The 14,006-nt window shown below is 45.7% G+C and overlaps 1 protein-coding gene across 1 annotated transcript in view; it reads left to right on the top strand.

Annotated features, from left to right (window-relative positions):
* The window catches only part of DDX10 (DEAD-box helicase 10), a 189,500-nt gene that overhangs the window by 73,381 nt on the left and 102,113 nt on the right, over positions 1-14,006 (top strand). Inside the window, 1 exon segment of the mRNA XM_044285187.1 lies at positions 5,653-5,778. Within this exon segment, the coding sequence (XP_044141122.1) occupies positions 5,653-5,778 (126 nt within the window).

Here is a 14,006-nt window from a genome sequence, read left to right as displayed (position 1 = left end):
GTAGAGTATGTCTGGACAGACACCTTTTTAAAGTTTAATTACATTTTCACCCTTTTTGGCGACATTACTCACCTCTTTGCAGCTCTCGTCTTTTCAGTTTTTGTGGGTGGGAAGCAGCTCCTCATCCCATGTGACAGTCAAGCACCTGAATATTCCAGGAGTGCATTGCAGTCAGATCTTGTTAACCTCTCCAGTAATAGCACTATGCCGTAATGCCGCTCAGCCCCTTCAGTTTCCCTCTCCAATGTCTAGAGACAGATATAGCAGTATTTTAGGGACAAATGAATAGAAGGTGTCTGGACCTCTTCACCTGCTTCACTATGAGATCCCTTTACCAGGACTGAGGGGAAGGAAGCAGGGAAGCTACTGAGCATGTTGGTCCACCTCTGAATGCAGAAGGTGGACATGAAACTGAACAATATTTGTATTGGTTGTGTATTGTAATAATACATAATTTTAATCTCTTCGTTTCCTAGTAATAACTCCCTTTAAGTGGTAGGTGGAGCTGTTAGCCCTATTTTTAGTATGAGGTGGTAACGTCTGGTCTATATTTGAAGTAAAAAATTTTGGGGTATAAACTATTCTTACAAGATTCTTTTTTTATTTTTTTGCAGAGGTTTAAAACTAATGAAGGGACAAACAAAATGATTAATGGTGACTATAAGGGCAACGCGTTATGGTGCATAAAATGATGCATAAAACGTTACGTTTTCTAAGCCCAGAGGGGGTTTGAGTTGCTCATAACCAGTTGTCGAGTTGGCATTGATACCGAGATTCTTTTTTAAAGCTATGAGTTTTCTCATCATAGAAATGGCAAATCACTAGGGTACTAGGATAACCCCTTCCTCGGGGACTCAATCATGAGAAAGGAGAAACGGGAAGCAAGCAACAGTTGCTTTGCCAGAGCTGCAACCCCTTAATAGTTGGATTGCCAGATGTGATGGGGCCTCCAGATGTCTATGTATTGCCACATGTGATAGGGCCTCCAGATGTCTATGTATTGCCACATGTGATAGGGCCTCCAGATGTCTATGTATTGCCACATGTGGTAGGGCCTCCAGATGTCTATGTATTGGCACATGTGGTAGGGCCTCCAGATGTCTATGTATTGGCACATGTGGTAGGGCCTCCAGATGTCTATGTATTGGCACATGTGGTAGGGCCTCCAGATGTCTATGTATTGGCACATGTGGTAGGGCCTCCAGATGTCTATGTATTGGCACATGTGGTAGGGCCTCCAGATGTCTATGTATTGGCACATGTGGTAGGGCCTCCAGATGTCTATGTATTGGCACATGTGGTAGGGCCTCCAGATGTCTATGTATTGGCACATGTGGTAGGGCCTCCAGATGTCTATGTATTGGCACATGTGGTAGGGCCTCCAGATGTCTATGTATTGCCACATGTGGTAGGGCCTCCAGATGTCTATGTATTGCCACATGTGGTAGGGGTGCTGGATGTTACCTAGATGAGACATTTGTTTATTGGACAGCACTGCAGGAAAATGGTAGTCGGACCCCTAAAGGGTACGTGCAAAATGCAGTATGTGTAAATATATAATATTCCTAGACACTGTTGGAGTAGTTTCCCTTTAAATCTGTAGATAACACCTATAGTCCTTGTTTCGTGTGGTCCTAATTTGTAAACGTATGCAATAATCTCAGCAGTCAGAGGGGTCGGACGTGACTCTGTTATGATTGGCTCCAAGCCAAGCTCAGTATTTTCTCTGATTTTTTTCTACCAATCATTATGAAACGGTTAATTAAACACACACACATCATATATATCATATAAGCTACGTATGAATATTTTAGTGCTCTGTGAATCAAGCCGGACATTAGGACCTTATTTGGTTTATCTGCTACTCTAGCCCCCAATACTAAAAACAGCTCTCTGCAGCTACCGGGCCCTCTCCACTTTGATTGACAGGGCCAGGCGTGATGACGTTTTCCCTGCCTGACCCTGTCAAATTGCTAGGGGTGCAGCAGTTGCAGACAGAGCTGAGCCTCTAAGTGTAATGGCAACGCCCCCGTTGCTCCTAGAGTCTCATTTGCATATATTGAAACTTCGGGCACTTATAAACATGGGACCAACACAGATGTCCTTCAGCTGCCGAGTGCACATGTAACAGGTCAGCCAGTGTCATAGGTGCAAATCTGCTGACAAATGCCCTTTAAGGCAGTGTAAGTTTCACACTAGCGTTAAAATTTACCGTCAGGTTGTTAGGGCCAGAGTTCATAATATCCAGCATAGCCAGGTACTGCCTGCACAGCCGGAGCCCAGTGACTATAATGGGATCTGTGCCAGGATTCGGCCGGACAAAACCCGCTGCAAGCACTGGTTTTTGTCCCTCCGAATCCCGGGGCTAATGCCGGAAATAGGCTGGATCCCCTCCGTGTCTTATTATAGACAATGGGGTCTGGTGGTGCTCTGGCCCTTTCCGGCTATGCTGATATGATGGACTCCAGCAGGCTAGATTTTAACGTTGGTGTGAGTCTAGCCTTTATGCCATCAATGCCCTAGATGGGCCAACCCCTTTAACAGTTGTGGGTGAATGGAGGGGGGCACTCAAATAACTCAGGTTTCCTCAATAAGGCTACATGCACACGACCGTATGTGTTTTGCGATCCGCAATTTGCAGATATGCAAAAAAAAAAAAAGATGCCTAAAACGAGCAAGAACAGACATTTTTTTTTGAGGGGCTACGGAACGGACCTACTGATGCGGACATTGAAATGAATGCTTCCGCATCCTGTCCGCAAAAAACCGGTACGGAAACAAAATGCATTCATGTGAATGTAGCCTAAGGGTCCATTCACACGTCCGTATGTGTTTTGCAGATTCGCAAAACACGGACACCGTCAATGTGCATTCCGCATTTTGCGGACCGCACATCGCCGGCACTCTCATAGAAAATGCCTTTTCTTGTCCGCAATTGCGGACAAGAATAGGTCATGCTCTATATTTTTGCGGGTCCGCAAGTGCGCACAATCCGGCCCCGTTGAAAATGAACGGGTCCGCACCTGTTCCGCAAAATTGCGGAGTGGATGTGGACCCATTTTGCGGACGTGTGAATGTACCCTAAGGCAATGAAAAATTTCTTTTTTTATTTCTTTTTTAAAATCTTTAAATATGAAGCAATACGACGTGTAAAAAATATATCTTTTGGTAATGTTTGGAACATCACTGATTGTTGTGGATGATGGGGTTTGTAGTGGTAACATCTTTATGATCCTGTTTGTATTCAGGACCCTTTGATGCCATTTATTTTTTCTCTCTATATATTTTACATTTAGAACTGTGGTCACACATGTTCTCCAGAGCAGCGCTCCCGTACCAGCAGCTTCAAAAATTTGCATTTGATTTCTTTACCAGTTTTTTTTTTTTTTCTTTTATTCATTGGATTATTTTATAAAAGCCGGCTTCAGGCTATTCGTGCCCCAGTGCTGCGCTCTCGTCGTTCGGTCTCTGACAGAAGAGCTATAGAGAGCTGGAATCTCACAATGAAATCTTTGATCTGCATCCAGAGAGGCGGGTGCGATGTTTGCCGCTCTCATGGAAAGGAGGATGTTGGAAGAGAAACAGAGAAATGTAAAATATGCTTTATTAGCGCCTTCCAATATTCACTATGGGAAGATGGACCATGTGTTCTTGCGCGGTTACCGGCCCGTGATTGCACGTGACTCTAATTCTCCTTCACTGAGCAGTCTAAAATGATACGGTTGGAAGGAAATAGTGGTCTTTACTGTGTTGTGCTGATCCTCTGTTATCCCTCCTGAAAATCTAACGAACATTGGCAAGTGGGTGTTACTACTTGCTTCGTCGTTGGGGTGTGTTTCTGTTCCATCAGTGTCGCTCTATTAGGACGCCCCCCTTGGACAAGCACCCAAATGTCTGTTCATTTACAGCTATCCTGGAGGAATCATACAGGAATGGTGCAACACCAGAGAAAAACCGCTCCAGAATTGCTGTTTATGGAGAATAGTAGCTAGGCCCCTTGCAGACGAGCGAGTATTCCGCACGGGTGCAATGTGTGATGCAAAAGCATTGCGCCCACACAGAACCCGGACCCATTCATTTCAATGGGGCTGTGTACATGAGCGTTGGTTTTCACGCATGTTCTATATTCTGTGATTTTCACAGCCCCATAAAAGTGAATGGAGCTGCGTGAAAATAGCATCGTATCCACAAGCAAGTGCGGGTGCGATGCGTTTTTCACAGATGGTTGCTAAGAGATGTTTGTAAACATTCAGTTTTTTATCACGCGTGCGCGCAAAACGCATTGCACTCACGCAATAAAAACTGAATGCAATCGCGCTATTTTCTCTGAACACATTCACAACGCATCCGTGCCTAATCCGGACACGCTCGTCTGCAAGGGGCCTTAGGTAGTTACTAAATCAGATATGTTGGGAAAGCTGACAGGTCCTTTCCAATTTTAGGCTTTTGCATGGAGCCGGCCATAGACTGTGCATATAAAAATGAGGCGTTCCCTATCGCTAGGATATGCCACCAATGTCAGATAGGTGCGGGCCTCACCCACACCTGTCTCTAGAATGGGGCCTCCAAAGTGAACGAGAGCGCGTGTGCACAGTGTGTTCTCCATTCACTTGGTGTGCTCGGCTATCTTCACAAGTCCCATAGAAATGAATGGAGGATGCCGCACCTATACGATAGGCTACCTGTCTGAAGTGACACAATCCTTTTAGAGCACAATTAGGAATTGTGAATTTAAAGGGGTTGTCTCACTCCAGCAAATGGCATTTATCATGTAGAGAAGGTTAATACAAGGCACCTACTAATGTACTGTGATTGTCCATATTGCCTCCTTTGCTGGCTGGATTCATTTTTCCACCACATTATACACTGCTCGTATCCATGGTTACGACCACCCTGCAATCCATCAACGGTGGTCGTGCTTGCACACTATAGGAGAAAGCGCCGACCTGTACACACTATGATCCCGCCTCCCCAAGAGAGGCCGCGCCTTTTTCTATAGTGTGCAAGCATGACCACCACTGATGGATTGCAGAGTGGTCGTTACCCCTGGAAACAAGCAGTGTATAATGTGATGTAAAAATTATTCAAGCCAGCAAATGACCATAATGGAGAGCAGTTACAAAAGAACATCTTTTAATCTTGAGGACCAGTCATGTCCTAAATCTAAAGATGTCAATTATAATTCTCTATTTCCCTGTGGTGGCGCTGCATGGAAATAGAACATTTACTGCCAGATTTCTCCACAGATAAGAGCTTTTCATGGAAGGTCCCGATAGGTGTCCCTCCATGAATGGTCAGAGGACCACTCTAACAAGTAGAGATTTTCCACCTTGGAGAACCCCTGCCCACCTGGCATACGTAGTAGTAAATGAATGGCTGTGGAGGATGCCGTTATGGGATATCAAATATTCTAGTTTATTGCATTAGCATAAAGATCTGCAGGTTTTATATTAGATTTTATCCAATGAGTAGAACCTTCTACTTTGTGTCTTTTGCCCCAAGATATCAGGAGTTTCTTAGAGACTGAATGCAGAACGAGGGCATTCGGAGAATTCTTCTTCCATCGACATTTGTTTGCCTTTTCATTGACCAGATTCGGCTTTGTTTTTATGAAGACCATGTCTTGACTTGTTTTCATGTTCTTCTTAATAGGAGGAGGAAGTCACTAAAACTAAACTTAAGAAACTGGAAAAAGTGACCAAAGTGAAGGGCGCCAAGAAAGCCTTGAAGAAGAATTTCAAGATCAACACGAAGATAGTTTTTGGCGACAGTGGAGAGGTGAGTGCTACTGGTGGTGCCATTGTAATAATAACAGCAGTGTAATAATACAGCAACTGTATGTTCAGTAGTGTAGAAAATGGAAAGTTTTCCTTACCTGTCCAAACTCCTCCTAGACCGGAGCTGGGGGCGGTTGCTCATTTTATTTGCTTTTCATGCATTCAACCCCCAGATTAATGGCAAAAATCGAACAGGTAAAATCCAGCTTCCCAGGAATAAAATAATCTTTAATGCAAAAATGCCTTAAAAACCGACCTACAATACACATCTACGCGTTTCGGATCACTAGATGTGGATCTTTACTTATGAGCAAGGATCCACATCTAGTGATCCAAAGCGCATTGACATGTATTGTATGTCGGTTTTTGATGCATTTTTTCATTGAACATTATTGTATTCCCAGGAAGCTGGATTTTTCCTGTTTAGATTTTTATTTATTTTTTTTGCTACATGTTGGCGTCTGGTTCCTGGCGTCTATCCGTGCCTCCCTTGGATTTAAATAGCCAGGTGAGCACTGCCATCTGACTTTGCCCATATTAATGGCCGACTGTGTACTAGATGGGCATGTCAAATCTTGGAAGTTGTAGTTGGAAGTTTATATGTCTTTTACATGGGTATTCCCGTATTTATTATTTGATTCCTACACTGACATAGAAGAGGATTCTTTACTGTAAGAGCAGTGAGAATAGGGAGCTCTCTGCCTGAGGAGGTGGTGATCACACTTTTACATCAATCATGGCATAACACCTTTTAAAACATGAAAGTCAGACATCCTATAGCACATGACAATACCTTTCTAAGAAAGCTGGCACCAGCCCTGTACCTCGCATGGGTCCAGAGATCTCCCCACTCATTGACCCAATGGCTTTACCAGGTTCTCTTCAGCCTGGCGGCTCAGGAGGAGTTTCCTTTCTGCTGCTGCTTCTTTTCCTGTAACTGCCACGACTTCTTACAGAAGATATAACTGGTGGCAGATCCAAACTGAGCGCGTGCGACCACCAAAGCGAAGTGTATAAGGAATAGAACAAACAGCAGGTGGCGCTATGCAGATACATATTTTTTTATTGAATAGCTCACTGGGTATACACAATTTTTAATTGCACTACGGTTGCAGAATATCTGTCTCATACATTACATTTACTGAGAGAAACGCATCATCCTTCTACAGCAGCTGTTTGCAGTATTAGCATTTTGCGGTGGGTACACATCGCATTTTATGCCTCTGTGTGACATATATGTTAGCGAAAAAAAGATACAAAAACGCAGCTCACCAGGTTGTGGTATCCTGCAGAGTCCGGTAAAATAACAACAACGAAAAAAGTATTTGTTTTTTGGTGAACGCCACTGTATAGCATCAGGCTGCGGCGTCCGGTTATTGCAAATGTTTTTGTATACGTTAAATGGATGGGAAAAAATGCAATTAGACGTACCACTGTGGTAGCCATTACAGAGATTACTGCAAGTGTCGAATGGCACGGGACCTGCTTTGTTATAAAGGACCTGTCCACCTTCATGAGCTCTTTTTTTTTTTTTTTTCAGTGCATCCAAAATGTAAAATAAAGCAACATCGCAAATGGTCCTTAAAGGGGTTATCCAGTAATGTACAGTGACCTACCCTCAGGATGGGCCATCATTATCACATCGGCGGGGGTCCAAGTCCCGTCACCCGCACTGATCAGCTGTTTCAAATAGCTTCCACGCTCCCGGCAGCTCGCCAAGCACAGTGCCGTACATTGTATAGCGGCTGTGCTTGGGGTCCCATTCCCTTCAATGGGGCTGAGCTGCAGCCAGGCCATGTGACCGATGTGCGGTAACGTCACATGGCCTAGGAAGAGGCCGCGGCGCTCGCGGAGCATCCAGCCTCTTTTAATACCTGATTGGTGGGAGTCTTCGGTGTCGGACCCCCGCTGATCTGATATTTGATGACCTATCCTGAGAACAGGTCATCAATATAATTTGCCGCATAACCCGTTTAATTAAAAATCTGCTCTCATTTTGTGTCTGCAGCTCTTGGGTAGCTCTGTGTGTTTCCAGGGTAACAGACTACAAACAGTGTGCGTAGTCGGATCCTGCTGTCACACTCCCTTCCACCTGTCCCCTAACTCTTACTGCCATACATTTAGTAGGTCAGGTACATGCATATAGATGGCAGTATCAGTAGAGAATCTGACTACGTGAAGTCTTTGTGGACGGTTGATCATGGCGCCTTATTGGACCGCGTAGGAGCTGTAGACACAAAACGATAGATGATTTTTGGATATTGGCATAGGTGAAAGTATACTCCCCGTATTGGCGTAATGGTCCATGAGGTTAGGTAACAGGAAGATACAGATACTTGAAGCTAACAAGACAACTGCAGAGATTTGCCTTTAGCGGAGATGGGTGTCCTCCGACAGCTCTGCGTACAGCCATCCTGCAGTGTCATCTTCTGCTCAGATGGCCGGGACTATTTCACATTTTAGGAACATGATTTTGCTGACAACATCAGGAGGGAGCTCAGAGGAGCACAGCAATCAAGCCGCCCATCATCCTAACCATTCTGTCTGCCTGGCCGAGGAAGACGTTTTGTGTGGGCACTAATCACACAGTCCGACCGATTAACCCTTACTCCTCTATGCCTGGCTCTGATATGCTGACTGCATGCCAAACTCTCCCGCTATGCTGGCATTGCAATGTGTGTTATTTTTGTCCACGGACAATGCTATCCTCCTGCGATGTAGGCCTCATGCACATGAACGTATTTTCTTTCCATTTTCCATGGGTCCGCAAAAAAAACATTAGTTACTCAGTGTGCATTCTATTTCCTTATGTCCGTTCCGCAAAAAAATAGAACATGTCCTATTATTGTCCGCATTACGGACAAGGATAGGACTGTTCTATTAGGGGCCAGCTGTTACCTTCTGCAAAATACGGAATGCACATGGACGGCATCTGTATTTTTTGTGGATCTGTGTTTTTTGCGGACCGCAAAATACATACGGTCGTGTGCATGAGCCCTTAGTCTGAACTAACCCTTGAATACAATTTTTTAATCTCACAACCCAATACCTGCGATGCTAGGGAGGCTGGTCACCGTGGCGGACTGCTATTGGCTGCTCCCCTCATCGCCATCTGTGCTACAGGGAGATGCACCATCGGCCGTGCAGAGATACGGAGAGACGCGGGTGTCGGGGAGCAGGTAAGTATGCTCTGGGGGTCATTAGAGGTTATCCAATCCCTATAAGTGATTTTTAGGTCTGGATAGTGAGCATCATGTTCTTGTGTGTACTATTTGCATGGTGGTTCTGAGTAGGTATCATTATATTGTCACATGACATTGTCACTTTTATCCTATCGTCAACCCTGTTGTTGGAGGTTGCCAAATGCTACACCGGGCTCTGCTCCGCATGTACAGTCGTGGCCAAAAGTTTTGAGACTGACACAAAGTTTGGTTGTCAAAGACTGCTGCTTCAGTTTTTATGGTGGCAATTTGCATTAACTCTAGATTATGAGGAGCAATTAATTGCAACCTGATTTCTTGCCATGAAAATTAACGTAATCACAAAAAAAAATTAAATTTACGCTGCATTTCAGCCCTGCCACAATTTCACCTGCAAACGTGATTTCTGTGATCTTCTCTTTAGCTCAGGAGAAAGTGTTAACGAGGTCACGGCAGCACACTCTGTTATGCTGATTGAATTAGATGAGCGGACTTAAAAAGTGAGGTGGTGCTTGAATTTGTTGTCTTGTTCTGTTAATCGTGGTCACCTCCAAGGAAACGTGCAGTCATCATTTCGTTGCATCAAAAGGGCTTCACAGGCAAGGACGTCGCTGCTTGTAAGATTGCACCTAAATCAACCATCTATCAGATTATCAAGACCTTCAAGAAGAGAGATTCAGTGGCTGTGAAGAAGGCTTCAGAGAGCTCAAAAAAGTCCAGCAAGTGCCAGGACCGTCTCCTAATACCCCACTCACACGCCATATTTTCTGTCCAATCTACATTTTTTTTGTGCATCGCACGCGTTCCCATTAATTTCTATGGTGCCGCAAAAAAGCCGCACACAGATGTCACCCGTGTTGTGTCCTCATCCGTATGACCATGACACAAATGATAGAACGTATCCTATTCATGTCCATTTTGCGAACAAGAATAGGCATTTTGACAGTGGTTCTATGAAAAGTGTGGGATGCACATGGCCAGTATCCGTATTTGTGTGGATGTCAGAACAGATATGGTCATGTGAAGGTAGCCTACAGGTGATTCAGCTACGGGGTTAGGTCGCCACCAGTGCAGAACTTGCTCAGGAATGGCAGCAGGCAGGTCTGAGGGAGGAGAAGGCTATTGGAAAATGGCCTGATGTCAAGAAGGGCAGCAAAGAAGCCAATTCTCTCCTAGAAAAACATCAAGGACTGAGATTCTGCCGGAGATTCCCTGTACGGGACTGGACTGGGGTAAAGCTATTTTCTCGCCCATTTTCCTTGGGGGACACAGACCTTGGGTATAGCTCAGCTCCCTAGGAGGCGTGACACTAAGTAAAACTGTTAAGCCCCTCCTCCATCAGCTATACCCTCAGCCTGGAGATAGAGGCTACCAGTTTTAGCTTAGTGTCCAAGGAGGCAAGACACTCCCTGCTACTGCAGGGCTGTTTTCTCCTTGTTATTTTTACTTTTTCCACCAGGATAAGGTTGTGCTTCGGCCTGTCCCGACTTTCCTGCCAAAGGTGGTCTCCGCCTTTCACATCAATGAGGACATCGTCCTTCCGTCGCTCTGTCCCTCTCCTTCCCACCCAGAGAACGGGAACTGCACCGTCTGGATGTGGTCAGGGCGTTGAGGATTTACTTGGAGGTCACCGGGTCCTTTCGGCGCACGGACTCCCTGTTTGTGGTTCCGGAGGGTTCGCGCAAAGGGTTGGCGGTCTCCAAGGTGGCTATTGCCCGTTTCATTAAACTGGCGGTGTCTGAGGCTTATCGAGCCAAGGGCAGACCTCCGCCTTTCGGCGTCACTGCTCATTCCACCAGAGCAGTCGGAGCTTCCTGGGCGCAGAGGCATCGGGCCTCGGCTGAACAGTTGTGCAAAGCAGCCACTTGGTCCTCTCTGCACACTTTCACAAAGTTCTATAGGGTGCATACGCATGCATCAGCGGATGCTGCTTTGGGCCGCCTGGTTTTGCAGGCAGCGGTTTCCTGATGCTCTGGTGGTCCGCCTTGGGTTTGTGGTCCCTCCCTTCTTGGACTGCTCTTGAACGTCCCAAGGTCTGTGTCCCCCAAGGAAAATGGGCGAGAAAAGGAGATTTTTGTATAACTTACCAGTTAAATCTCTTTCTCGCTCTTCCTTGGGGGACACAGCACCCACCCTTCTGTGTTTGGTTACAGGGTTATGGTCTGGCGCCCCGTTGGGTTGCTGGCTGGTTGTTTCCGTTATTGGTTGTTATCCTTTCACTACTTGGACACGCAACTGGTAGCCTCTATCTCCAGGCTGAGGGTATAGCTGATGGAGGAGGGGCTTAACAGTTTTACTTAGTGTCACGCCTCCTAGGGAGCTGAGCTATACCCAAGGTCTGTGTCCCCCAAGGAAGAGCGAGAAAGAGATTTAACTGGTAAGTTATACAAAAATCTCCTTTTCTCTGATAAAGCCCCTTTCAGACTTTTTGGGACATCTGGAGAAAAAAGGGTGAGCACTACCATCAGTCAACTGCCATGCCAACAGTAAGGCATCCTTAGACCATTCATTTGTGGAGATACTTCAAAGGGAGTGGGCTCATTGACAATTAAGAACATGGCCATAAGTAAAGAATGGTATCAAACATCCTCCAAGAGCAACTTCTCCCGAAGAACCAAGAGCAATGTGATGATGAGCAATGCCTTTTCCAGCACGATCGAGCACCGTGCACAACAGATTCGGAGAACAATATATTGAGGGGGCGATTTATCGTTCTCTCTATGCCTTAAAAGTATTTTTTATTTTTTGCCTGAAAAGTGGCGTTAAAAATTCACAGGTGCAACTTTTTTAAAAAGGTTTTTTTTTTGCCCTCCTTGCCACTTTTCTAAAAGGGTGTGTGGCAAGGGCGGGGAAGGGGCGTCAACCAGTTTTTCTGAAGCCAGAAGTCAATGGCAGTTCTGATCTGTCGTAGATTTCTGATTAGTTATAAATTAGGTGCATCCTCCGTGAGTGAATGCAGAGGATGTCGAGACAGGCGCAAAAAGCACTAGTCTTGATTAAATCTCACCCTGAATTTTTAGATCCATGGCCAGGAATCTCCTCAGATCTGAATTTCATTGAGAACCTGTGGTCAATCCTCAAAAAGCAGGTGGATAAATGGAAACATAGTCATTGTGATAAACTCCAAGCACTGATTAGACAAGAATGGGTTGCCATCAGTCAGGATTTGGTCCATAAGCTGATATTCTGCATGCCAGGTGGAACTGCAGAAGTTATTCAAAAGAACACCGGAAATATTGAGTTTTTGCGATTGCATAAACTTGATGGATTTGTCAGTAAAAGTTCAGTACTTATACTATACCATAGAAACGTCTAACAAAAAGGTCCAAAAGCACCGAAGCCGCAAACTTTGTGGAAACCAAAACTTGTGAGTCTCAAAACTTTTGGCCACGTCTGTATGTGTGTATTTTTTTAGAAATACCATCTGTGTGAACAGTTCCGTTCTAATAATGTTAATTCAGAGCAGAGGTTCCCCACATGGCTTGTATTTTTTAGTATTTTTCCCAAATGAAACACCAGATGGCTTCAAAAACAAATATTTTAAATCTCAAAATAAAAATGATTTTAAGTTACCACTATTGAGCAAGTAAAAGGTACTCCGAGGGGCACAGAGGTTGTGACTGGAATTTTAAAGGGGTTGTCCGGGTGCAGAGCTGAACCCGGACATTCCCAGAGTTTCCCCCCCCGGCAGCACCCCTGACAAGAGCATTAGAGCAGTTCATGCTCCGATGCTCTCCTTTGCCCTGCACTGAATCTTACATGGCAAAGCCATTTTGTGGAGTTCCGGTGACGTACCAGGCTCGCCTTAGGGCTGCCAGGCGGAGGCTTCCGCCCAGCAGTGAGCCCAGTGACGACACCAGTACGGATTGGCGGACTTTAGCGCTGCCCTAGCCTGTAAAACGGCTAGGGCAGCGCTAAAGCCGACCCATCAGAGCTGGTGACGTCACCGAACACACTGCTGGGCGGAAGCTTCCACCTGGCAGTGTTTTATAGTAAATAAAAGAGCCCTTGTCCTGTGCAGGGCAAGGGAGAGCATCGGAGCATGAACTGCTCTAATGCTCAAGTCGGGGGCTGCTTGGGTGAAATTATGGGCATGTCCGGGTTGGATAGTCCCTTTTTAAGGGTTATTCCCATCTGATAAGTGGTTGCCTTTCTTTGTGATTGGGAAGGATCCAGCCTCTGGGACCTCCACGATCCCGAGTATGAAGATGCCACAGAAGCAGTTTAGATGTTCACCCCTGCTCCGCGACGCTCCTGGCTACTAGCTGTACACTATGATAGCTCTGTAACGGGTGTTATGTGTATTCTGTTTTGCCACCCAAGGACCATGGCATGCTATCCTCCTTCCGTTCAGTTATTTAAATGGAGATGGTACCCTCACAAGCCAGTGACTGGGAGTGCCACTTAGCAGCTTAAAAGGGGCTGGACCATCTCAGACATTGGTATCATATCGCTAGGATATGCCACCAATGTCAGATAGGTGCAGGTCCCACCTCTAGGTCTTCCACCTATCTCCAGAACGGGCCCCCCATAGGGAAGGAGAGTGCATTGTGCATATGCATCATGTTCTCCATTAATATCTATGGGAGTTCCAAAAATAGCCGAGCAAGAGTGGAGAGCGTACCGTAGCCAATGGGACTTGCCGGAAATGGCTGAGCCAATGCTCGCCTATTTTTGGAACTCTCATACACAGCTGTCCTCCGTTCACCCTGGGTGTCCCATTGTGGAGATGAGCGTGGGTCCCAGAGGTAGGACCCGCATCTGACATTAGTGGCATATCCTAGTGATATGCCCCCCAGTGTCTGAGGGGATACAACCCTAAATCAGCACTGCATGCCCTCTTATTCTCAGGTTGGGGTCCTGGGTACCCCGCCATCCTGCCATAAAGGGATGGCATACCCATAACTTGGTCAATACAATACATGACTCATACTGAGTATGTGTTACAGCTTGCATTATATTCCAGAGCTGCAGTCACATATGTGCTGACCTCAGAGCTGAAATCTCCCAGTATTCCCTTCTTTTACCC

This window comes from Bufo gargarizans, chromosome 3 (assembly GCF_014858855.1).
Source record: "Bufo gargarizans isolate SCDJY-AF-19 chromosome 3, ASM1485885v1, whole genome shotgun sequence".
In the NCBI taxonomy this organism is placed as follows: Eukaryota; Metazoa; Chordata; class Amphibia; order Anura; family Bufonidae; genus Bufo; species Bufo gargarizans.
Note: the sequence above shows the minus strand (reverse complement) of the source record. Positions and strands in the feature narration are given on the sequence as shown.